The 24,642-nt window shown below is 46.3% G+C and overlaps 2 protein-coding genes across 3 annotated transcripts in view; both read left to right on the forward strand.

Annotated features, from left to right (window-relative positions):
* The window catches only part of cep112 (centrosomal protein 112), a 144,566-nt gene extending 133,620 nt beyond the window's left edge, over window positions 1-10,946 (forward strand). Inside the window, exon 28 of the transcript XR_003272234.1 lies at window positions 10,893-10,946. The gene's annotated coding sequence lies outside the window, so the exon portion shown is untranslated. The remainder of the gene's footprint in view (window positions 1-10,892) is intronic.
* Window positions 10,947-11,008: 62 nt separating this feature from the next.
* axin2 (axin 2 (conductin, axil)) lies at window positions 11,009-24,165 on the forward strand. 2 transcript variants are annotated; one of them, XM_026165050.1, is made up of 10 exons: window positions 11,009-11,825; window positions 13,540-13,671; window positions 15,817-15,919; window positions 17,766-17,906; window positions 17,994-18,526; window positions 18,618-18,794; window positions 18,886-19,101; window positions 19,215-19,343; window positions 20,033-20,191; window positions 22,835-24,165. In XM_026165050.1, exons 1-10 carry the CDS (start codon window positions 11,017-11,019, stop codon window positions 22,959-22,961), a joined length of 2,526 nt encoding a protein of 841 aa, XP_026020835.1. In that variant the 5' UTR covers window positions 11,009-11,016; the 3' UTR covers window positions 22,962-24,165. The 2 variants fall into 2 exon arrangements, with proteins under 2 accessions (XP_026020835.1, XP_026020837.1); XM_026165052.1 differs by lacking the exon at window positions 22,835-24,165 and having other exon boundaries at window positions 19,215-19,438; window positions 20,033-20,092.
* Window positions 24,166-24,642: the final 477 nt, after the last annotated feature.

A 24,642-nucleotide genomic window follows, 5' to 3' on the forward strand; every position in this document is an offset into this window, starting at 1 on the left:
GCTTTATTAAGGACATCTTACCTTCAGAAGTGCTTTAATTCTTCATAACTGGAGGTTCTGGAAACATGACATGACAGAATCTCTCACTTGCTGCAGCTGACTCTATTGGATTGAGATTTCCAGCCTTTAAAGGCCATTTGACTAACATGAACTCAATGTCATGTTCAAGAAACCAGATGATTTGAGCTTTGTGACATGGTGCGTTATCGTGCTGGACGCAGAAATCAGAAGATCGGCACACTGTGGTCATAAAGAGATGGACATGATCGCCAAGAGTGCTCAGGCAGGCTTAAACGATTCTTATTTGGTACTAAGAAAAAAATCCCCCACTACATTCCACCACAACCAGCAGTGTGAACCATTGATATAAGCCAGGATGGATCCAAGCTTTATGTTGTTTACTCCAACTCCACTGCTCTAAACCTACTAACCCTACCATTGGCGTTTTGCAGCAGAAATCACGACTCATCAGAGGCAACATTTTTCCAATCTTATCCAGGTGAACTGTAGCCTGGGTTTCATTATATTATGGCAGGAGTGGCACCTGGTGTGGTCTTTTGCAGTCCATCTGCCTCAAGGTTCGACATGTTGTGCGCTCAAAGATGCTCTTCTGCATACCTCAGTTTCAACATCAACAGGGCATTTTCTCCCTGAAAACTGCTGTTCGCTGTGTGTAAAAATCCCATCAAATACTCATACCAACCATGCCACAATCCAGCTGACTTAAATCACCTTTTGTCCCCTTTCTGATGCTGATTTTGAACTTCAGCAGGTGTCCTCAGCATGTCTAACACGCCTAAATGTGTTGAGAAGCTGATTGGCTCATTAGATATTTGCGTTAATGAGCAGTTAAACAGGTGTACTTACTGAAGTGACAGTGAGCCTGTATAAATTCAGCTTGATTTATAGTTGCGCCTTATGAGGTTGCACGCTAGCTACAGAGCCTTGGTACATAAATACAGAAACTAAGCAGCGTGTCACGACTAAGGCAGCTTTAGAGAAAACCTTACATAAACAACGTAATTATGACAAATGTAAGGATTAACACGAGGCACCATGCAACGTGAAGGAAAGAATGTAAACTTGGGTTGTGTGAGGCATGGGGGGATTAAATTCAATATGGTTGTAGTGTTGCTCTCATCCATTGAAGTGTAACAGTGAACTAAAAATCTGAATCAGCAAGAGTCCCATTAACCCCAAAATTGACGTCATCACTGTAACTGACGCAACCGAGCCGACACACGTGGTATTTATTAGCTGCTGTTTCCTGAACCTGCGCCTGCTGATGGGTATTTGCTTCAAACGGTAACAATATCTGCGTCCTCTTTTTACCTTTACATCAAAAAGAGATGTTTTACGCCCGGATATTGTCTCCTGGGTGATTTTTTTTACTGTAAACACGAGAACTGACAGAAGTAGGTGCAAATTTTTTTTTTTAAAAGTTGGAGATCAAGCCACATCTGGTTTAACCTCTGCATAAAGATCATCTATAAAAAATGTCAAACACCCACTCCCGAGTCTGTCATTAGAAAGAGGGCTGCAGACGCGGTTAGACAATAAGACGGGCACTTTGTTTGAAGCATACGGAGCTATTAAGGTTGGCTGTAGATCTAAAGGTTAGTGTGTTCTTGGGCTTATTTAGCAGAAGCCCGTTTTCCTCATTTACACCCAAATAGGCTCCAGCCATAACCTTTCCTTTAATCTGTGTTATTACTCGGACATAGTTTCACTCTAATTGATTGTCCACCAACCAAATTACCTCCATAATTGTGCTTGTGTAAATACAAGCCATGAATGTCATTTCCACAGAGCAGACATGGCCCCATTAAGGATCAAAGCCCTCGCTTCCTCTCGGCTATCTCCACATCAGACAAGCGGACTGTTATGTGACAACAGTGAAGGGCAGTTAGGCAGCTCCAGAGGTTTGCACTCATCCACCGTGTTCTTCCTTGCTGCTGCTGCTGCTGCCTCCGCCGCTGCTCACGGCTGATGTGTGACGCTCGTTCAGCTGAGATTCCGGCTGATTTTTAACGGGGCTCGCTTCAGCTGGAGGTTTTGGTGTTTAGCTGTCCTAATGAGGGTTTTCTCGAGCGCGTGGGAATTTTAAATGCCGCCGCAGCCGAGATCAAAAGTGCTGCATGTCACTGAATCTGAAATGATGCCGTTTCTCTGTGCAGATGAACCTTAAACTGTTCTTTTCTGTATGTGTTTTACGCCTTTAGGATATCAGAGAGGTTATTTGAGGACATTCAGTAGCTGGCAAACCAAACAGGCTGCCGTGTGCGTGTATATACCTTAGTCTCAGCCCTTGTGACAAGCCGCCGGGAATGACTGTACATCAGTGTTTGATTGACAAAGTTGCTGCTTGTGTGTGTGTGTGTGTGTGATCATACGTGCAGCTGGGTCTTTTTATAGAGCTTCATTGTGAGTCAGACCCTAGGAGGCCGGCGTTTGGCTGCTGTACACTGCTTGCATAAATAAACCTGTTTATCGCCAGCACTTCTGTCTCTCTCTCTCACACACACACACAACGCCTTCAACACGTTTCACTTACGCTGTTTATTCTGTCTTCCATCTTGTTTTTTACCTTTGTTGATTCTGTATTTATGGCAGTGATCCCGCCCCCCCACCCCCCCTTCCCCAACCTACTCCACCTCCCCTCCTTTTTTCCTGGGCCCTTGTCACTCAAACGCAACAGGAGCTATGAAAAGGATATGCCGCTGTGTGATCTCAGGAAGAAGTGGGTTACAGGCTGGAGTGAAGAAGGCACAGCAGGTTGTGTTTGTGTGATTGTGACACGGATCTGCCGTGTGGGTTGAGCAGAGGGACAGACGTCCATGCATTAAAGACAGTGTGGGAGGTTTTGTCTGTACCACTTGCCCTATGTCTCTGTCTGGGTATGCGGTATATCTCGCTCCTTCTTTTTATCTTGCTCAGCCTCTCTACCTAAAGTGATAATGGGTCAGTAGACAATTGCAAAACTGGCACTAATCACCTGAAAATGCATCTGTTTTTGTTTTTTAGCCATTCAAACCTTTGCAGGCTTTTGGATAATTTACCTTGGATTTTCTCTGTGCTGTCACGGTACTCCCACTGTCCTGGGGGAATGACTGGCATGGCAGGGCTGTTAGATCATCTAGTTGGTCTATAAAAGCTCTTCCATCACATTATATTGAATCTACACCTTCCTCATCCTCACAAGTACTTTGTGTACTCTGACGCTGCTGACACCATCGCACCATTCATGTTTAAATAAGGTGCACATGGCGCATTAATGCTAAGCAATAAAGCTTATAAAGAAGCACATGCACCCGCCCACATTTAGTCTTTTTCCATCTGTTTTACTTTTTCAGTTAATGCAAATATCTAATCAGTCCATCACATGGCAGCTATTCAGTGCATGTAGGCATGTAAACATGGTGGAGATGACCTGTTGAAGTTCAAACCGAGCATCAGAATGGGGAAGAAAGGTGATTTAAGAGACTTTGAATGTTGAATGGTGGTCTGACTATTTCAAAAACTCGCGATGTACTGGGATTTTCCCACACAACCATCTCTAGGGTTTACAGATACCAAAAATAAAGAAGATCTCCAGTAAGCAGCAGTCCTCTGAGTGACAATGCCTTGTTGATGCCAGAGGAGAATGGCCAAGCTGATAGAAAGGCAACAGTAACACAAATAACCAGTCATTACAATTGAGGAATGCAGAAAAGCATCTCTGGATGGACAACATGGCAGACCTTGGAGCAAATGGGCTACAGCAGCAGAAGAGCTGCCTCTCCTATTAGCTAAGAATAAGAAACTAAGGCTACAGTTTAGGATCCATGCTTCCTTGTATCGACTGTCCAGGCTGCTGCTGGTGGTTTAATGGTGTGGGGGAGATTTCTTTGGCACACTCTGGGCCCCTTAGTGCCAACTGAGTATTGTTTAAACACCAAACCTACATGAGTATTGCTGCTGTCCATGTCCATCTCTTTATGTCCTCAGTGAGTCCACATCCCAAACCAATAGAGCATCTTTGGGATGTGGTGGAACAGAAGATTCCCGTTGTGTGCAGCCGACAAATCTGCAGCAACTGCGTGATGCTGTCATGTCAATATGGAGCAAAATCTCAGAGGAATGTGTCCACCGACTTGTTGAATCATGATGAATTAACGCAGTTATGAAGGCAAAAGAGCCGTACGTTGGTATCCAGACAGCCATCTTTTTGAATTATGTCATAATGTTATTGTCAACTTATGAAACTAAAAGGAGACCCAGAACTGTTGATATAAAATTTTATGTCAATTGGTTTTCAAAGCAGAAATTGGGCTTCTTTTAGTTTTGTCATTAAAAAGTGGTTTCAGAAGAGTTTTATTATTAAATAGTTTTGATGTGCTTGTTAGTAGCTGCAGTCCTAAAAGGGGATGTCTAAGTATCTCAGCCTTGATCTGATTGCCATGTGTATTTGCCTGCACAGACAATGTGATAGCTTGGTATTTCTTCTCTGGATTTGGACTAACATCTGACAGATGAACAACATCAGACTTTTCCAGGAGTTAAAAACAGACACTCGTTGAGCGTTTTAGCCCTCATCATAGCATGCCCCCGTTGCCATGGCACACACTCTGTTGATATGTCACACCCTTTTAATGGAGGAACAGGAAGTGGGGATAAAGATAAAATCTGGCATCTGATGAATGGACGAGCAAGTTAATCACCTTCACAGGTCAGAGGAGGGGGGAACCCTACATCTCCAAGTCAGGAAAGAGGAAGACGGGGTTAAAGTGATAAATTAGGGATGAGTGGGGGGGTTAGGTTAAGACTGATTCAGAGACTCAGGATCACTGTCCTGTCAAGCATGGTAGAACTGGGGCGTCCAGCTTGTGAAGTGTCTGCATGGTGCTTCAGTGCAAGCAGCAGAGGAAATGAAAGTCATTACTGTCACTGTGGAGTGAGCTTCATGGCCCAAACGGGATTAGACGGTGCATCCGACATTGTTTCTATACATTGTTAGACTTAAAAGTCAAGCGCAAAATGGGATTAAAACGAGGGGAAAAAACCAATAAATAACCTCCAACACGCTCCCCCCCTTTGCCTCTTTTATTTCTTCTCTGTCTTCCCTACCTTCCAGTTCCCTGCCTATTTCATAGTCTTTTCTCTTTCACCTGTCTCACTTCCCCTTTTCTGCTCTCTGGGATACGTTTATCTTTCCCTACTTCTGTTCTTTTCACACACTCCTCCCCATCATCATAATTCACACGTAGGCGCAGACTCCCACTTGCACTTTACATTCTCTGTTTTGCAAATAAAAAAAAATTAAAAAAAATACATCCTTCTGGGGCCAATTGGTGCTTGAAATCCAACTTTACTCCCCTCAAACTGAACCCTTTCAAAAACAAACCCCCTCCACAACTCGCACTCTTTTTCCCCTCCCTTCCTCCTCTTCCTCTTTCAAAACAGCCCCATAACAAACTGGTGAATTGTTGCCCTTCCTTAACTTTTAAGGGTATTATGCACCATGTCCAACTTCAAAGCCTGTCTTAACTCCACACTTTAATTGTATCTTCCCCAGCTCGCTGCATGCTATTTGATTCTGCTGACAACAGCACTTCTCCCACCGTTCTTCTCCATCGTTCTCCACCTTTACTCATCTTGGTCCTTCCTTAAGTTGTGTGTGGACACCTTGCACCACCATCAACACTGCTGCACCTCTCTCATCAGCTTCTTGCTTCCTTTAGAGACCATTGCCCCCCCAGTTGTCACCTGCTTTGAAGAGGTGGCCTCCATTTCCTCTCTCGGCAGTCGCTTGTCGCCTGGAGTGTGTACACACCAAACAAACTTGAAACAGTAACCCCCTGTCCTACATTGGTTAGCCTCTTTATCTGTTCTCTCTCTCCCTCTCTGTCTGTGAGAGCTGACTTACACCTCATGGCCCTGGTTGATAATTGCCGTAAGCTTCCCTCTTGGTTTCATTTTCCATTGTCCTCCCCCAAATTCTTGGCTCTGGCTTGAGATAAAGGGATGAGTACTTCAAAGGGGTCTGCAAAGAGTTTAACCCCGAGCCGAAAAGGAACAGCACACAATACTGTAATTGAGAGCAGTTAGTAATCACAGAGCTTCTGCGCAGAGAGGACAGCACCGGTGGACTCGCACACACGCACACACTCTTAGTGTTTATAGCTACAGCTGAAGTGGCCATCAGCAGTTGGGGCAGCCCAAGGCTACTCATAACCCATCCATAAAAAAAAAAGAAAAACTTTCCTGTCCTCTAAAGTTAAATTCAGTTTTATTTATATGGCACCAAATCACAACAATAGTCGGCTCAAGGCGCTTTATATTGTAAGGCAAATACAGTAACACAGAGAAAACCCCAACAATCAGACGACCTCCTATGAGCAACCGCTTGGCGACAGTGGGAAGGAAAAACTCCCTTTTAACAGGAAGAGGAGAGGGAGAGGTAACCCATCTGCTGTGACCGGATGGGGGTAAGGGGGGGGGGGGACGATAAGATAAAAGATTCTGTGAAAGAGCCAGAGATTAATAATTAATATTAAATGCAGAGAGGTGTATAAACACATAGTGAGTGAAGAAGAAACTCTCAGCAGGCGACGCTTATTCAGCATAATTAAGGGAGGATTCAGGGTCACCTGATCCAGTCCTAATTATATGCTTTATCAAAAAGCTCATTTTTTAAGCCTAATCTTAAAAGTAGACAGAGTGTCTCCCAATCCAAACTGGGAGCTGATTCCACAGAACAGCAGCCTGAAAGCTGAAGGTGCTGCCTCCCATTCTACTTTTAAATATCCCAGAAAGTAATATCCCAGCACTCTGAGAATAAAGTGCTCTACTGGTGTGATATGGTACTATGAAGTCTTCAAGATAAGATGAGGCCTGATTATTCAGGACTTTGTGTGTGAGGAGAAAGATAAAGTAAATTTAAAGTTGATTCTGGATTTAACAGGGAGCCAATGAAGAGAAGCCGATATGGGAGAAAAATGCTCTCAGTCTTTCATTTGTCAGAATGTTTCCCATCAAATATGACTTAAGGTGAAGTATTGAGATCCATGTTGCGCATGGAGAGAAAAAAGCAGTCAACATTAAAGAAGTAATGGGCTTACACCTGATTTATGTGACTCCCCCTCCCTCCCAATCCAACCGTCTCTATTTATAGAGCTCTTTGTAGCAGGTCTGAATTTGACCTGTCCCTGTAATAATATCTGCCCATAAAGAGAGACAGTTACATCCCATAACCTCTCCCCTTGAAGCCTCTCTTTTCAAAGATCTTTTTATAGGAGACAGAAACCCCTGGGCAGCCCCGGTCTCTGGCTGGTCACAGACCTGAGGTCAGCTCCTGAGGGGCAGCAGGGAAAATCCGACCAGTTGAACCACGGAGGGGGTTGAAGAGGCAGGACACGAGGGTCCAACTGGCCCCTGGTACCGGCAGGGGGTCCCTACCATCACCCTGGTGATGTCTTCCACCCTGATGTGTTTACTGTCAGAGGTCAGCCCTGGCTGTCCAAAGTTAACAAAGACTCACTCTGTCAGAGGTGCTGTTGGTATATTACCCAGATGACCTGTATAACCTGCACAGAGACCTCTGCTATGTAGATTTTTGTGAGATAAGAAATTGTGCTTGTGCTAACATTTCTCTCGCTCCAAGTCTGACTCATTATTATTATTATTATTAATGTCTTTCATGGGACAGGGTTTTCTCCTTCATCAAACACACAGATTTTGGTGGCAGTTTATTCTTTTGACCCAATTCCAGTGTTTATTCATTGCTTTTCAAGTGTTACAGCTTCCTCATAAAGCTGGTTGAGTTTACATGACAAATTTTCCATATGTCCTCCCTGAGAAACTGTAGGAGTATCTGCTGGGCTACACGGCTGTTCAACTTTTTGCCGGGATAGCGTGTTTGAAATAGACACAATGGGAATGTGCAGGATGTGACAGAATTTGAAGGCGGTAAAGTGGCCTTTGAATGATGAGTAATCCCTTAGTCATCATGGCCTCTTCCAATTTTCTCTTTTATTAACCTTGATGGGAAAAGAGGCATCAAGGGAGAAAGTCTCAAAGCACCTTTAGCAAACAGGCTGATCAAAGTGGTTTCCATCTTTGTACTGTACTTTTTTTTCCTTCTTTTTTGGATCCCTGTCCGCTGAGACAACAAGGACACACACAGACACCTACTGTCTCTCTTTCAAGAACATAGGCAGGCATCTTGCACAAAGGGTCCCCTGTGGTGGCTCATTTGAACACTAAAGACCCCTCCAAAACACCACTGAGTCTGTCCAATAAACACTATCAACACTACTGTAGCCACCACGGTACAAATAAAGGAAGTGCAGCTTCTAAAATGTCCATCAAGATGGACATTTTGGCTGCCTGAGCTGCTTTCCAACCCCCTTTTCGTGTTATCTCAACAGTGCAGTTAAGGAGTAGAGAGCTGCATAGTCAGAAGTGCAAAGAGGACTTATTCTTGTGCTGCTTAAATGATGTGATAACATCTGTCAGTGAACTTATCCACAGTGAGCAGATGTTTTAATCTGCTGTGTATGCACGTGCCCTTCTAAGCCACTGGTAGGAGCTGTGGAGTGATAACAGCACTGTGATTTCCTTTCCTATGGCAACACACTGTATCTTTATAAGCACTAGAGATGGTAAAGTGACTGTCCTTGAGTCAAAACACACGTTTCCATTGTTGGGAATTCCCTTCAGTATCTTTGAATCCTGCAGCGGTTCAATGAAACTTTCATTACTCTGCAGGATGTTTGCCCCCCAGCCACCCCCCTAAAAAAACAAAAAAAAATCATATTTGTCCATATTACACGTGCTATTTTGAAACGCGCCGTTGCATTTATTGTGCAACCCCATGAAAGAAAAGAAAAGGAAAAAATGCCCGCGTCTTTAAAGTTTATGTAGCAACAGAGGGATTGTAGCGATAATGCCATTGGGGCGGCAGATCAGTTACTTCTGACGCTCCAAAGCCTCGGGGAGTTGGCTCAAGATTGCCTGTCTTTGATAAGGTCCTCACACTGTAGCTACAACTTCGTGGTCTAAGGAAAGCTTGCCAAAAGATGGGGAGGGAAAGGTCAGAAAATAAACCGAGCAGCCTTTAAACAATATTTCGTCACCAGTAACTGCACAAAACTGTGGGGTCTCCACCACTTGTTTCGCTTTTTTCTTTTCTTTTCTTTTCTTTTTTTTTTTTGAAGGCACGAGGTTGCAATTGTTTTTTATGCAGCTGCCGGGACCCGGCAGTCGGTTCCTCACTTTGAAGTGCGCTGCTCCAGCCTCTCGGTTCAGTTGGTGTTGGAGTCGCCTACAGGAGAGATCTACCGTGCGGCATGGCAGCCTGAAACCATAGGGAGGAGAAAAGGAGGAGGCAGAAAAGCGATATATATTTTTTTCTTCCTCTCTCGAGTGCATTTTTTTCTCTGTAAACCGACTCGAACCTGAACGGACTGTATGTGGACGCGCTGAGGAGACCAGCATTGTGGATTATAAGCGAATTTTTGCATGTGTGTGTATGTGTTTGTGGAGGGAGAAGGGAAGAAAAGAAGAAACCCGGAGTTTTAATTCGAGCTGAAGAACTCGTGGATCGATGGTAAGTTGCAAGAGTGTGTGCCTCCTCAAAGTGGCCCCCATTGGAGTTCTCTTTGATGTGCTGTTGACTCGCCTTTGAAGTAATGTTCTGAGGGTTGGGGAGGGGGGATGATTGGTCGCTTTTCTTACTTTTAAAGCCCAAGGAGGAACTGAGTCATCTCTGTGCCGTGTTCACGGAAATTTCCTTTGCGATAATATTTCGTACTTATATTTGTACATATTGAAGTAAGTGGTCGTTTCTATGTGTGTGTGTGCGTGTGTGCGTGTGACTTTCTTCCCCTCACAAGATCAGACAGATCAGAGACTTCGGTGCACTTGGAGTGTGGACGTTTATTTATTTATTTTTTAAACCAGGGCTTGTTTCGTCTTTAAACGCAGCGTTAAAGAAATATGTGACAAGTGTGTGGGGGTGTAATGTGCGTTATCATTCTCTTTCTTTCATTTTTCGGTATCCTGTGGGAAGCTTTTGACTTGTAGCTGTGCCACGAGCTCTTTTTTTCTAATCTCTTGACATGTTTAACAGTCGAGCGGTGGATCGGTGATACTAAGTGACATGTTCAAGGTTGCACAGCAGCCGCTAATACACTGTAACTACCGCTGATGCTTCGGGGACACGTTGTAGCGATCTTCTGTGCAACAAACTGGGGGATGTTTTAAACAGTTGTGGAGGCTAAAGCTCCACAAGCAGCAGCCTTGCTGCCCGTATTAACTATTTCGGTCACGTTTTTCCATCACTTGGAGTTTGTCCCACATCGGTGTCCTACAGGTACTTGAAGCAGTGGCTCGATTTGGTGTATTTTTTTTTTAAGATGAGACGTAGAGAAGTGAGAGAGTGGCAGGGATGGTAGGGGTAAAACGATCAGGAAGCGGCGTCCGTGCGTAATGCTTTGGCATTTTATTGGGAGGGAGAGGAGTTGGGGAGGGTACATGTCTTATTAATTGGCGCTCAGGTCTTAACCCACTTTGACGTGCATGTAATTACTACTTCTCGTGATGTTATCGAAAAGGATGGCGGCGATCTAGTACAGACATCGCTTAGGTGGGTGCCCCCCTTCCCCTCTTGTTAAATGTTTTAATTTAACCAACTTCTGTAGAAATCATATCCCTTAGTTGAGATATGAAGAAGTGCTGTTTATGTAATTCTGCTGCAGCTGGATTTTTTTTTCTCTCCCCCCCAAATCTGAACTAGTCTGTCTGTTTCTGTAAAAGTCAGCGAGGGTCTGAAAAGGCTCTTACTGCGTTTCTGCCCCCCTTTGAAGTTGGGGCGGATCTGGTTTTGATTAGATCAATACTTTGTGTTTCAGAGAGAAGCCGGGCAGCCAGAGAGAAGCCCCCCCGCTGACATAAGAGAGTGAGGAGATTACAGTAGAAGCTCAGAGGAGGCGGAACAGCACACACGCGGGCTCTCTCCTTTCTGCCGTCAGAGCCATGAGCCGGGCGCTTATGGACCATATCGCCAGTAGTTTTCGCGAAGATGCGCCTCGACCCCCTGTGCCCGGGGAGGAGGGCGACGCGCCCTGCTACCCCGGCAAACTCCCAGTAATGAAACCCCTGGAGTCCCCCAAATCCGTTCTGCTCGGCTCTCCGGGTTCCTCTGCGAGGAGGAACGAGGATGGTCTCGGGGAGCCAGAGGGGAGTGCCTCCCCGGATTCCCCGCTTTCCCGGTGGACAAAGTCTCTGCACTCTCTCCTCGGGGACCAGGACGGCGCTCTTCTTTTTAGGACATTCCTGGAGCGAGAAAAATGTGTGGACACTTTAGACTTTTGGTTCGCCTGCAATGGATTCAGGCAGATGGACCTCAAGGATACCAAAACGCAGAGAGTCGCCAAAGCAATTTACAAGCGCTACATCGAAAACAACAGCATTGTCGCCAAACAGTTGAAGCCCGCGACGAAAACCTACATACGGGATAATATTAAGAAGCAGCACATAGACTCTGCCATGTTCGACCAGGCGCAGACCGAGATCCAGACCGACATGGAGGAGAACGCGTACCAGATGTTTCTGACCTCTGACATTTACCTCGAGTTCGTGAGAACTGGGGGAGAGAACCCGAGTCACGTCAACTCGAACGGGCTGGCGGACCTGAAAGTTGTATGTGGATACCTGCCCACGCTCAACGAGGAGGAGGAGTGGAGTTGTGATTTGAAAGCTAAAGCACTTATTGGACTTTCGGCTAAAGCGCAGAGGGCCCCCATTTCCCTGAGGGCAGTGGAGGTGATGGACGGGGGATTCAGGTATGGCGCTTTTACTCTGTTTTCTGGTGCAAAGTGTAAACCTGTTGTTGCACACCAGAGGCAACCGTGCAAGCATTTCTCTCCTGTACAAGTGCTTTTTCTCAACACCACATTAGTTTGCAGAAAACTGGTCAGCCTACCCCCTCCCTGTCTTTCACTCTGGCCCCCTCTCTCACCGTCTCCAGCAGCAGCAGCCCTCTGCTGGCGCTCGCCTGGATTTCCGGGGCTTTGAAATAGTTCCGCAGAGTGAGGGATCGTCTTCCACAGGAAAAGTTCACAGAGCACGCTGGCTCTGGCCCCAGCCAGCAAATAATAGATGATGACATTGCTGTGCTATGCCTTCTCTTGTACCACGCTGTCCTCAAGCTTTTGGCAGAGAGATAAATGTATAGCAGAGCTATAGATGGCACTTTGAAGTGGCTGTTTTGTAGTCTCACTCGGGTGCTTGCTAGGCCCTTTTCTCGTTTTTTTCCACGTTGCATTTAAAGGAGGGTGTTTTAGATTAAGACTGCATCCCAAATAAATTGAAGTGATTCATGAGTTTAAAGGACAGCAAAGACAGCAGTGTCAACTCTGGGGCATCCTCTGATGTTCCTGTTGCTAACTTACGGTGACAGGCTGAGCTAAGCTGACAGCTACCTGCTCAGGACAGCAGGGATTGGCAGCTCTCCCTTTTCTCTGCCCTCCCATTGTTGTCACCCTTTCAGATTCAAAACATGTGCTCTTAATTTCTCCCCCTCCCCTTTTTTTCTCCTTTCCTCTCCCCTTACCTCTTCTCATCTGACTCAGATTCTCTTAAAAAAAAAAAACATAACAAACGGCACCAGCTACAGTGCAGAATCAACACCCACCACCACCACCTCCCCGCCAAAAAACCTTCTTCACTCTCTTCTTCCCTCTTTTCTTGTTTGCGTCAATTCTCCTCTGATTCCCTCCTTCGCTGCGTTCCCCCCACCCCAACCCACCCGCCTTCTCTACTTTTATCTTTTTCCTTTGAAAACTCAGGGATAGGGACTACGAGGCATGCTTTTGGAGCGAGAGTGAAGATGGGGAGGAGGAGGTGGGAAGGGGGAAAGGGAGCGAAAGGAAGGAAGGACAGAGGGAAAGGAGGTGGTGGGGTAGGGGTGGGATGCATAAAAGAAAGGGAGGGAGGAGAAAGCATAAATGAGGGGGTGAAAGAGGCAGGGAGGGAAGAATGCAAGGCCAGCTGTGTTAAATACCTGACTCTTTGCGAGCCCCTCTGAAGGTCAGCCCGGAGCTGGGGGCCTACAGCTTTAGTCATGCTGCGTTTCTGCTTCCTCGTGAAGAACCCACCTCTCCCCTTTGTTTCCTTCTCTGACACACTCTCATGCATCCCACTCCATACTTTTTTCCTTTTTTGGGTCATTCCCCCTCCTTTCCTCTCCTCCTGTACCGTGGCAAGAATGCATACACAGCGGGAGATGTATGCCGGGGAAATGGAAAGAGAAGTTATGGGATATTTAAGAAGCAATAAGGAGAAAACTGAAGTTTTCCCAGGCCTCAGACTGCTCTGTCACATCCATTCGTTGTTGTTGGGAGCAGATGAGTGAGGCTATAGTTATAGTTCTCTGAAACATTAGAAGATGCAGCTTGTTTTGATGTCACCTTCTCAAAATGACAGAAACACAGTGAATTGTACCCACCTGTTGGATATTGATTCATATTAATCTGATTTTTGTTGGAAACTTCTCAGGTCATACAAGAGAGGAGACTCACTCAACCCCTGCCATTCAGGCTCTTTCGCTCCTGTCAGCAGCACGAATGACAGCGAGGTTTCCAGTGACGCCTTGACTGATGACGCCATGTCCGTGACTGACAGCAGTGTGTAAGTGAATCTTATCCAAACATGCGTTATGTGTGTGTGTGCAAAAATGAGAGCAAATCCCAAAGAGCTTTCTGTTTGAAGCTGTAGCCATACTGGAAGAATAGCTTGCCATTGATGGATTGTGGCACCTTAAAAAACAACCAAAGATGCACTCCAGTATCCAGGACGTGGTCTAGATTAATGCTAAGCTCCACCATAACACACTTTTGACTTTGCCACTGGAGTGTATATGCAGGAAGACTTTGAGTCGATTAGAAGGAATGAGTATAGTAACTTTACATTTTATGCATCTGTGGGCATGAGCAGTGTTTTGATGTCAGCTGATTTGCTTGTTACACTTTCTGATTAGCCTCTTGCTGAGTCTTGCCCTGCTGGGGCTCTCTTTTCCTGCTATTAGGGAGTATTTCTTCTCCACTGTCACCAAGATGCTTGTTGCAGTGAAGAAAATCAAGAAAACCTCATTTTTAAAAGTTGACATTTGTCTAAATTAGCTCTGATTGATCACTTATCGAGGAACTTACAAATCAGTCGCTCATGCTGTACATGTGGTTTGCGCTTATCTGTGTACGTGCCTTGGCGCTCGTTCTTCTAAAGGATTGCTTGGCGTAATCACGTGTCTCTCAAGTGACAAGGTGCTATGAAGTCATTGCGTGGTGCACAGCTCAAGGCCAGATGTGCTTTAGTCAGCTGGCTTTTGGACGCAAAGCAAAAAGAAAAGTTGGTGCAACAAGTTGCTCTTTACCTCGAGTAAAGAGGAGGTAGGCGGGGTTGTCGAGGCATGGATGGATGCAGTAACTATGACCAAGCTAATGAAACTCAAAGACTGACACATGGTTGTTCAGCTGAATTAATGGGGCTGGGTTACACATAAGTATGGCAGCTGTAAAGGCTTCTTTTTTTTTTACAATGGGATGTCCTCTGTTCTGGCATATCACTACACAGCCTTGCTTCAAAGAGACCGAGGCCTATATTGCCCTGTTCCGCTGTACTTTGCCCAGAGCCAGTGACAAAGCCCTGGCCACAGGGGCGCAGCTTCTCCACCTCATTTTCTGCCCGTTCTGGCCTTGATCTGAATATCTGCCTCGCCGCTTTAGGTCAGTTAAAAAAAGACCCATAAACATTTGAATTTCATTTACAGATAAAGAGGAGAAAAAAAGAGAGAAAAGGGAAAACGCAACGGGGGAGGAGGCGGTTGGGTGGGAAGAGAAAGAGAGTAGCGGAGGGGGGATTTTTGCTTATATCTTATTTATGGATTTGCTTGGACGCTGGGGAATGCAGCTGCGCAGACTTCAAACATTACCTTATCTTACAAACCAGCCTTTTGATGTGCGGAGATCAGAGGCTGGCTGCAGCAGCGCTTGCCAAATGAAGATTGGGGAGGGGAGGGAGGGGTGGTTGCTTATGCGCATGACTGTGGCATTTCAAAGCAAAAGTGGAAAAGTGCTTTTCAGTTAGGCTAGGTCACCAGGAAACTGCTGTTTAGCATGGAAGGAAAGAGATTGTTTTACACTGTCAAGTGCTTCAGTTTGAAGCTCTGCTGTTTGTTGTTTGATTCCCTCTTTTTTGTTTTTTGTTTGAGTCAGTCAGCCCTTCATCCCCTCAGACTTAACCAGGTTACCTGCACCCTTGGGTCCTATCCTGCAGTAACTCTTTGAAAAAGCATAATGAGTAGCTAATGCTAACTGTGTCCTCAGCTTACCATAAAAGTCAGGAGGGAGATGCTAATGCTGACGCTACTTAAAGTGGAGCACAGTAACTGCAGTGTGCATTTGTGTGTATGCTGGTGAAAGGAAATGACCAGCAGGGTGCCCAGTGTTGTGCTGGAGCCAGCCCTGAAAATGAGTGTCGTTTCTAGGGCAAATAAAACCTTACTCATTGCAGCGTAACCCGAGCCGCTCGGAGGCGGAAATGCTGTCATAATTTACCTCTGAGTAGCCTTTTTGTTCTCAGATTAAGCCTGAAACATGAAAAGCTAAATGAATTGGAGAATTAATAAATTAGATTTGTTCTTGCCTGAACTGTGTTTGATCTGCCCATTTGGCTAACAAGCTTCTTCCTGAATGTCTGTTTGGTCTTTAATGATGTATCCGATTGGGTAATTGACCTTTGTGGTCTGTCTGCGTACCCCCCTCTCCCCCTCCCCAGAGATGGCATCCCTCCATATAAACTGGGCTCCAAGAAGCAGCTACAGAGGGAGATGCAGCGAAACATGAGGATGAACAGCCAAGTCTCGCTCCCTGCTTTTCCTGTAAGTACACAAACGCACACAGACACACTCACGTGCATACGTACATGCATAACTTCACATACACATGCTCAGAAGTCTCCATACCACCCTGTGTTCGGGTCTCTCTGGGTTCTATGAATAGTATTGCACAAACTGTATTTGGCATCTTCAATTCAACAACGCCAGCAAAGATCTAAAGAGTAACGTCAAAGACCCAGCCTCCCACTCTCTCTCTCGCACACACACATACACACACATTCACATAAGCTCGCATGCAAACACAACCCCGCTCCCTACCTTTGGTGTCACCTGCACCCCCATTAGGGTTCCTTGAAGTCTGCGGGAGACGGGGGGGGTCTCTAAGCTGTTTATCGCCGCAGCGCTCGGAACACACCAGGGTTTTTCTTCCCCACCGATGGTGTAAATATGGAGAACAGAGAGAGATGAGGAAGATCTCTGCCGCTTTATCCCGAGGGCTCTGAAATCAGCCCGGTTCCTCAACAAAAACACAAAGATACTCAGACACATTCACACGCACGCACATTCACGCACACGCGGCGCTTTGATCCACGGATGAATGGAACAAACGCACAGGGAAGTGACAACTTCCAGCAGAGCTGGCCCCCTTTTTTTCTCCCCCTTTTTTTCACAGCCCCGCCACCCTTCCAACCCCCAGCACACACACACATACAGAAACACAAATGCTCAGCCAGCCCCCTCCCCTAAAAGTGAAGGATCTAAGGGGAAGAGTTTGAGCATGTCATGTGAGCTCTCAACAGGTCAGAGGGGAGTTTGTAGCTTAAGGCTTAAGAGAAGCTAACTTCATGTTGAGAGAAAAAAAAAGTCCGAATCGAAGGCGGGGGGGGGGGGGGGGGGCACAACTTGCAGTAGTAGCTGTAACAGAAGCAGCTTGTTAAAACAAACTTAAAGTAACTCCCTTTTTTTCCACATTATGAGGTATGCAGTAACTGTTGCTGTTGGATCTCGCCGCTTTCACTCACTCTCCCCCTTTTGCTTTATTTTCTTCTTTTTTGGCTTTTATTCTTGTTTTTGTTTCCCGTCTGATTTTTGGCGATGGCTGCCATTCCCATGGTGCACCAGCTCCAGGCACCATCAGACAGCTCCTCTTTTTCTCACTTTTTTCTCCCCTTTATCCCGACTACAAAGGCTTATGAGAAATTGGGGGGGGGGGAGAGAATCAAGAAAACCCAAGTGCAAAAATAATTTAAGATGCGTGCGTATGCACCCAATCTCATGCTGTCACTTTACTGTACGTTAAAGATGCCCAGCGTGTGGGGGTGGGGCTAAATTACCTCAACCTTTCTGATCTCCCATCCTGTTTTTCTGGCACCTTTATCTCTTTCCTTCAGTCCTTCCCTCTCTTCGTTTTTCTCCCACACACATCTCAACTTCTCCCAGTTTCTTTTTCTTTTTTTTAATCCCTCATCCTTTTCCTCCCTGGAGTTCTCTTCCACCCCCTGTCGATATGTGGCTTTTATTTCTAGATGTAAAGCCACTGCTTCCCATCAATCTATCCCTCCATCCCCCCCTCAGCCGCTCTATTCTCCCCCCACTGTGTGTTTGATATTTGACGAGGAAGGCTTTGAAGTGAGCTGACTTTAAAGAGGCCTGCTGATGATGACAGAAGGAACCAGCCGAGGCCCTGGCCCAGCATGACCATGCACCAGGCCTGCCAACCCCTGAAAACAGCCCTGTAGCCATAGGTGCCAGTGCGAGTGCCCTGATCAGAACTGCCTTTAGTGGGAAATGCATGCTATAGATGATGTGAAGTGCTATAGTAATGGAGGGATGGCATGAGTCTTGCAGTTTCTTATATATATTCTTTTTTTATATATCTCCTCTACAGCGTACTCGCCATCCACCAAAAGAGATGATACCAATGGAGCCAGCACAGTTTGCAGCCCAGCTCATCGCCCGCCTGGAGAACCTGAAGAGGCAGCAGGAAACCATGAACACGTTGGAGGAGAGGCTGCAGCAGATTCAGGAGGTTTGTGTGACTCTGGTTCTTACTGAAGAAATGAAAGATGAAGATGTTTTGTTCTGGCCTTGACTTAGTTTGCCTTGTTTTTATCAGGAGGAGGAAAGAGAAGATGCCGAGATCATGGGAAGTGCTCCCGCGCTCTCACCCCACTCCTTACCCCTCCTCTCTGGCTCCTCTGACGAGGACCCCCAGGCCATCCTGGACGAACACCTTTCCCGCGTCCTGAAGACCCCCGGGTGCCAGTCCCCGGCCGTGATCCGGCATTCCCCTCGATCCAGCTCGCCAGAACACCGGCCTTTCACGCGTGCTGGCTTCAGTGTCAAGGGCCTGGTGAGAACTGGGCCCTCCAGTTCGTCTGCATCCAGTCCCGACCAAGGGGCGATTACCCTGTCCCTGGGTCCCAACAGAACCCTCGTAAGCAGGCAGAGCACGAAACACATCCACCATCACTACATCCACCATCACGCTGGTCCGAAGTCTAAAGAGCAGATCGAAAGGGAGGCAGCCCTCAGGGTGCACAGCGTGTGCTCCGGCAGCAGCGAGTGCCAGCCCTGTCAGCCGTACCAGCGCAGCCGCAGCCTAGGCAGAGAGATGTGTGGGGCCATCACCACAGACAACAGCATGGGGTCAGTCCCAAGCACTTGTTTCATATTTGTCTCCCATTTGTTTTTTCTTTTCTGTCAGTGTTTAAAATAAGCAGTGCAATTACTCTTCCAGGCGTTCAAGCTCTCTATCGAGGCGGGTGTGTCGCTCAGGGGCTGAGGATGGAGTAGCGGAGAGGTGCATGGAGGACTGTGGACCCTTACAGCTGCCCACTGACACAGCAGATCCCACCCAGAATGTGCTGCAGTGGATCCTGGAAAGTAAACGACAGGGCAGACACAAGTCTCACAGGTGAGTGGAGGATAATACTAGGAGTATCTGTGTGAGTGTTGGGGACACCTTTTCATGTTGTTAAAGTCAAATTTCCTCGTCTCCCTCTCAGTACCCAGAGCACCAAGAAATCCTTTGGAGGCTCATCTACTCAGACACACACGTGGGGCGGGGGTGGAAGCTGCGGCCACCTACGTGGTCACCAGCCGGCCCAGCCATTCATCCAAGACCCAGCTATGCCTCCGCTCCCTCCTCCCAACACTTTGGCACAGCTGGAGGAGGCCTGCCGCAGACTGGAGGAGGTATCCACCAAGCCCACCAAGCAAAGGTACACACAGACTTCAAAGAGCAGATTATTATTAAGTAACGCTCTTGGTTATAACTTCAAACTATTCCAGATGTGCTTTTTAAACTCAAGTCTTATTTCATTTCTCTTCCCAGGCATTCAGCGTCCAGCCTTCAGCGAGAGAAGACCCACCTCATGCCTGTTCAGGACGGGGCGTCTGTCCCCCTGCCGCTCGTCAGTCCCAGCCCCGCTGGCGTCCCTGCGACCAGTCTCCAATCAGAAGAGTACGATGCCTCTACAGTCCTGCCCTCCCTCTCCTCTCCTCCTTTCTGCTCTTCTTCCTCCTCCTCCTCTCAGCTCTAGCCTCCAACTTCCAAGTGTACTTTGACCCTTTTTAACTCTTCCCACTTGTCACCCGCACCATTTGCTTGCACACAGATAGATGAGAAGCAGCTATGCTACACACACATTACACCCCACAGACACTCACTTATTTAAAGCTTTGTACACCTAGCACTGCCTCTTACGTCTGCATGAATCGCGTGCATTTGTGCTGTGCATGGAGAGCGTGTGTCTGTGCGTGTGTGCAGTCACTGCACCACCTGACCGAGACATCCCTTTTCATATATCTGTATCATTTTTATTGGCTGTCCTTCAGTGAGCTGGCACTAGGTTGGGGCGAGCAGAGCTTAGCAAAGGGAGGGTTCCTCTGAAGCGGGCCTACAAAGCCTTGGACGTAGCTGAAGGGGAATTGATAACCGTGCAAACACAAGCGCAAACTTATAGACGGCACTGGGTCACTCCGTCCCTCAGGATGCTCTTAGTTACTGTATTTCTGGTCTGTTGCGGGAAAAATTTAGTAGATTGCTTGTTGGAGAACTTCTTATTTCTCTTTTGTCGAGATGTTGTCTGGTATAGCGAAAGCGCTCGCTGCTTCTGACACCCTTCCTCTCTGTCTTTTGTTTCCCGGCAGGTGTAAGAAGGGTTCAGGAAGCCACGCGGTGAGCAGCGGGGAGACAGTGGTGACGTACTTCTTCTGCGGTGAGGAGATTCCTTATCGGAGGACCATGAAGAGCCACAGTCTGACATTGGGTCACTTCAAAGAGCAGCTCCGCAAGAAGGGCAACTACAGGTGTGTGCAGGCACATTGAAATATACAGATCAGTTTTAAAGTTTTACAGTAGTGATGCAGCTTTAGTGACATAAATACAGTTAACTTTTTATGAACTGGGATTAGTTCATTGGCCTTGATTTAAAACAGTCTTTGTGCTGACTTGTAGACAAAGTTTACAGTGGGATCATTTGATTTCTAAGGTGTGGGAGTATCTTCATGTCCAACATTCCTGAGGGCATTTTAGACACAGTGACCAATCAGAATGATGGAGACATAAACCCTACTACCTTCTGTAGTGGTAAAATTCTGCCTTTGAATGGCGGTCAGCACCTGCAAGCATAAAAACCTGAAATACTGTCTCCGTGACTACGTCAAGGACCGATATCAGCATTTGTTTCCATCGGTGTCTGCACTCAGGCAGGCCTCTGGACAAGTGTGCGTTTGGTGTGAGGGGTGCAGTGAAAAGGAAGGGACAAGAGGAGGGAGGGAGGGTGGTGCAGGGGTTAGTGGGAGAGTTTGAACTGGAGCGATTTTTGGGTCCCATCTGGTATTGATTTCCATGCTAAGGCACACTTAATACACATGGCTTTGAAGCCCCAGCCCCTTTCATTTCAACCAACAAAGACTCACACAAATGGCCAGCGTGCAAATTCTTCACTGATGCTATCAGGGCCTCTTTTTTTCCTGCTCTGGGGTCTTGTGTGCGTGCGTGCGTGTACCCGCGCGCGCATTAATGTGCTTTGCGTTGAACGCGCACAGTGTTTACACATGTTGTAATCATTTTATGGATATTTTTGAAAGGCATACAGTTAAATGCCAGATCGGCTTGTTTGCTCTGCTACGGGGCCTTCACCGAGGCCGCTCGGCTTCGACGTGTGTTTGTGGAGAGAGATTTAATTTGATTGTTTCTTTCCAGTGGGCATTAAAGGGGGAAAAAGATCAAACATTTATTGTTTAAACTGCCACGGTCTCCAAGATAAGCACGGCCCAAGTATTGTGTTAATAATTACAGGTGATGGGGGGAGAGAAGAAAAAGCAAAAGAACTTAGCAAAACCTCTTCCTGTCCAGATGTCCACAACATTTTCAGATCAACAAACGTGACAAGCACTTAGCGCTGAGTTCTCCACATCTGTCTGTTTGCCCCCACCCTTCCTTACACCCCTTACTTACTCTTCTTTTCTCTCTGGCTCACAGTCTCAGTTCTTCTGTCATACCATCCACATTTTTTGGAAAGAGAGCTGCACGGCGCTTTAATAGCAGCCAGAGAATGTGTGGAGTTGGGTCATTTCAACATGGCAGCGGTTCAACAAAGAACAGTACTGCTCGGTCCTGCCAGACGATATTGGTGCCAGATGTCAGTGCAAACGGAGGGAGAAGGGGAGGGGAGGCAGATCCAGCCACATAAAACATGTTCCAGTGGAAATTCAGGCTCTCTGTGTCTCTGTCTGTCTCTCTTAGCAAGAAAAAAAAAGAGGGCGATCATAGCTCTTTGAAGATTTTGGGTTTTTTTTTTAAAAGTAGGAGGGCTCGACTTTTCTTTCTTCCTCTCCAAGGAGGGAACAGTTATCAGGCGTGTCCTTCGCTCTTTGATTTCATCTGATCGGCGCGCTTTTTCCTAAAAGGAGGTCGCTTTATTTCACACCCTGTGTCGTTGCCCTTTATTAGTGATTACCCTCGTGTTAATTAGCACACGTGCACGCTTGTGCACCTCTGCAATGCTGTAGTTCTGGTTTTATAAGTGTTGCATGTCTTAAAAACAAAGAACAACCACAAAAAATGCTCGCAAACATGCCCGCATTCCAGTCACCACACACTGAGCAGATCGAGGAATTTTTCCATTACATAGTTAATGAGTGAATTTCGAGTCCTGGTTAACCAACCCACCCCTGCTGATTTCTCTTCCTCTAAAATAAGGACTGGGAGGGGGGGGGTTACATCATTATGGCCCAGTGAAGTCATGGCTGACGAGAAGCCCCTCCTGAGTTTGCTTCTTCTGCACACATACACAAAAGTCAGCTGCCCTTCCTATAGGTCTCAGTAAGCGCTCACACTGTCAACACGGGCGAGGAAGGACACACGGCATACTGCTTGCTCGTTCTCCTCCTCCTCCTCCCCCTCTACTTTGTCTCTTTTCTTTGTCCCTGTAATAATGAACCGGGGATGAGGAGTGAGTGAAAGCCCTGTGCACGAGCGGGTGTGTAGGAGTCAGGGGTAATGACAGGCAGACTTGCAGGCACCCAAAATTTCAGCCTTTGTCAAAGGACCCCTTCATTTGCACACAGGTCTAATTGGCCCCTGTTAGCCAGGGCAAAACTCACAGCAACACAACGGGGGGGAGAGAGAGAAGGAACGGGAGAAAAAGTAAAAGAGAACAAGTGGAGGGAGGGATGTGGAGAGAGGAAGCCTGCTGTTTAAAACCAAGTCTTGTCAGCAGCAGGTTCCACCCTGCCCTGGTATCAGCAGACTTGGCTGATTGTGTACTCAGTGGCTCGGCTGCAGATAGCGGAAATGAAACTTTATGTTTCAAAGGGGAGCGTTAGACTTATCAGGCTTTCTTTTTCTTTCTTATTTTTCTTTGGACTTTTTGTTTATGAGCTTTAAAGTATCTTGAATCAAAGGGAGAAGTATTTTGTGTTAACGCTTTCATCTCTTGGTCACAGGTACTACTTCAAGAAGGCCAGTGACGAGTTCGAGTGCGGCGCCGTGTTCGAGGAGGTGTCCGACGACTGCTCCCTGCTCCCCACCTACGAGGGGAAGATCTTGGGAAAGGTGGAGAGGATGGAGTGAGCGCTGCCGGAGTTGATCAGTAACTCTGCGGATGCCCTCCTTCATGTGCTCTCACACATGTACGCAGCCTGTGTGTGTGTGTGTGTGTTTTTTAAGCTAAGACTTGAAGGACTGGAGATGTTGTTGAAGGAACGCTGGTTTTTGGGCATGCGGACTGGAAGCGGGACAAGATATCCACATTACCGGACTATCAAGTGAAAAGCTCATCTAGAAGTGAAGAAAACGTGGACTTTATGCTGCTGGGCTCAAAACTTCCCAGAAGAGGAATATCTAGAGACTCTAGGTGAATGACCACTTGTCAAAGAAGCAGGGCGCTGTGGGTTTAATTTGAAACTGAGAGCCTACTTGAACCCTCCCCGTGCCAGTGTCTGCCTATAGTTGCTCACTAGCGCATTACTAATATGTATACGCAGATATACATGTACATTGCATTGTATTGTGATGCTCGTATTGCTGTGTAAAGATTTCTATAGCTATTTATTGGAAATACCCCTTTCCCAAATCCTATCCTTCTTCTACTTCCATGGACAAGCTGCTTGGAGTTGGACAAACTTCTCGAATTATCCACATCTGTGAACGCCCCACCCTACTCCACCCAACCCTCTCCTTCTGAGCATCAGTTCTCAAGCAAAGGTTTTTATTCCTTTTCAGCCCCTCATATTGAACTGTAAACATCAACAATACCTCTTCAAGAACTCCACTCTCACTCCGGGACATCTCCGCTCTCCTGGCCGGAGAGCTAACTGCTGAAGCTTTGAGAATGGCTCTCTTATCACTTAAAAGTTCGATAATATATTTACTACTGCAGTGCTATTTGTGGATGTGTCCCCGTCTGCTCTTAGGGGTGGGGGGGTCTTCAGTGTGCTATGGAATTTAAAAGAAAAAAAGAAAAAAATGCTATTAATGTTTAATTCCATACTCTGGGACTGTGCCCAGCTAGCCTTGATCTGTCACGTCTTAGTGCCTTTGTTTCAGCGGCGCAGGCATCGCACAAATAGCCTATATATTTACGAGGAGGAAACTGCCCTGAACAGGTCTTTGAGTCCCCAAAATGTGTTTACACCATATTCATATTTACCAAGAAAAAGTTCTATAATGTGTTCCCCTATGTGCTTACCTGTTAGTGAGTGAGTGTGTGTGTGTGTGTGTGCGTGACTGAGAGTATTTTAAGCCTGCACTATGAGCTGCAGATGCTAATGATGGTGGTGATATATATATATATATATATATATATATATATATATATATATATATATATATATATATATATACACTATGTTCATAGTGTCTTTATTTGAGTACAGTAGCTGTGCCTACATGGATTCTTGCCATGTTTTTCACCCAGTTTTCAGGGTCCTGTTACTCCCTTGGTTTTTACAAGGGGCCTTATGTTGAAAAGATATTTTTATGCCTTTTAGTATCATCATGTTTATGTTTTATGGTATTTTTCATGGCTTCCTTGGTTCTTCTTGTAAACTGTAAATTATGCGTTCTATAGAGCTCAGTTGAAAAGATGCCTCGGTACTTTAATTATTGTAATTATGAAGAGATGTAGCCTTTAATAAAATGTTCTATTTTTCAAATTAGCAAATTGCTTCCTCTTGTTTCTGTGTGTGTGTGAGTGTGTGAGGGAAAGAGAGTTTTGATTGGACTTTGCTAGCTCTAATTGGGATATTAGGAT

Source organism: Astatotilapia calliptera, chromosome 4 (genome assembly GCF_900246225.1).
Source record: "Astatotilapia calliptera chromosome 4, fAstCal1.2, whole genome shotgun sequence".
NCBI classification, from domain to species: domain Eukaryota; kingdom Metazoa; phylum Chordata; class Actinopteri; order Cichliformes; family Cichlidae; genus Astatotilapia; species Astatotilapia calliptera.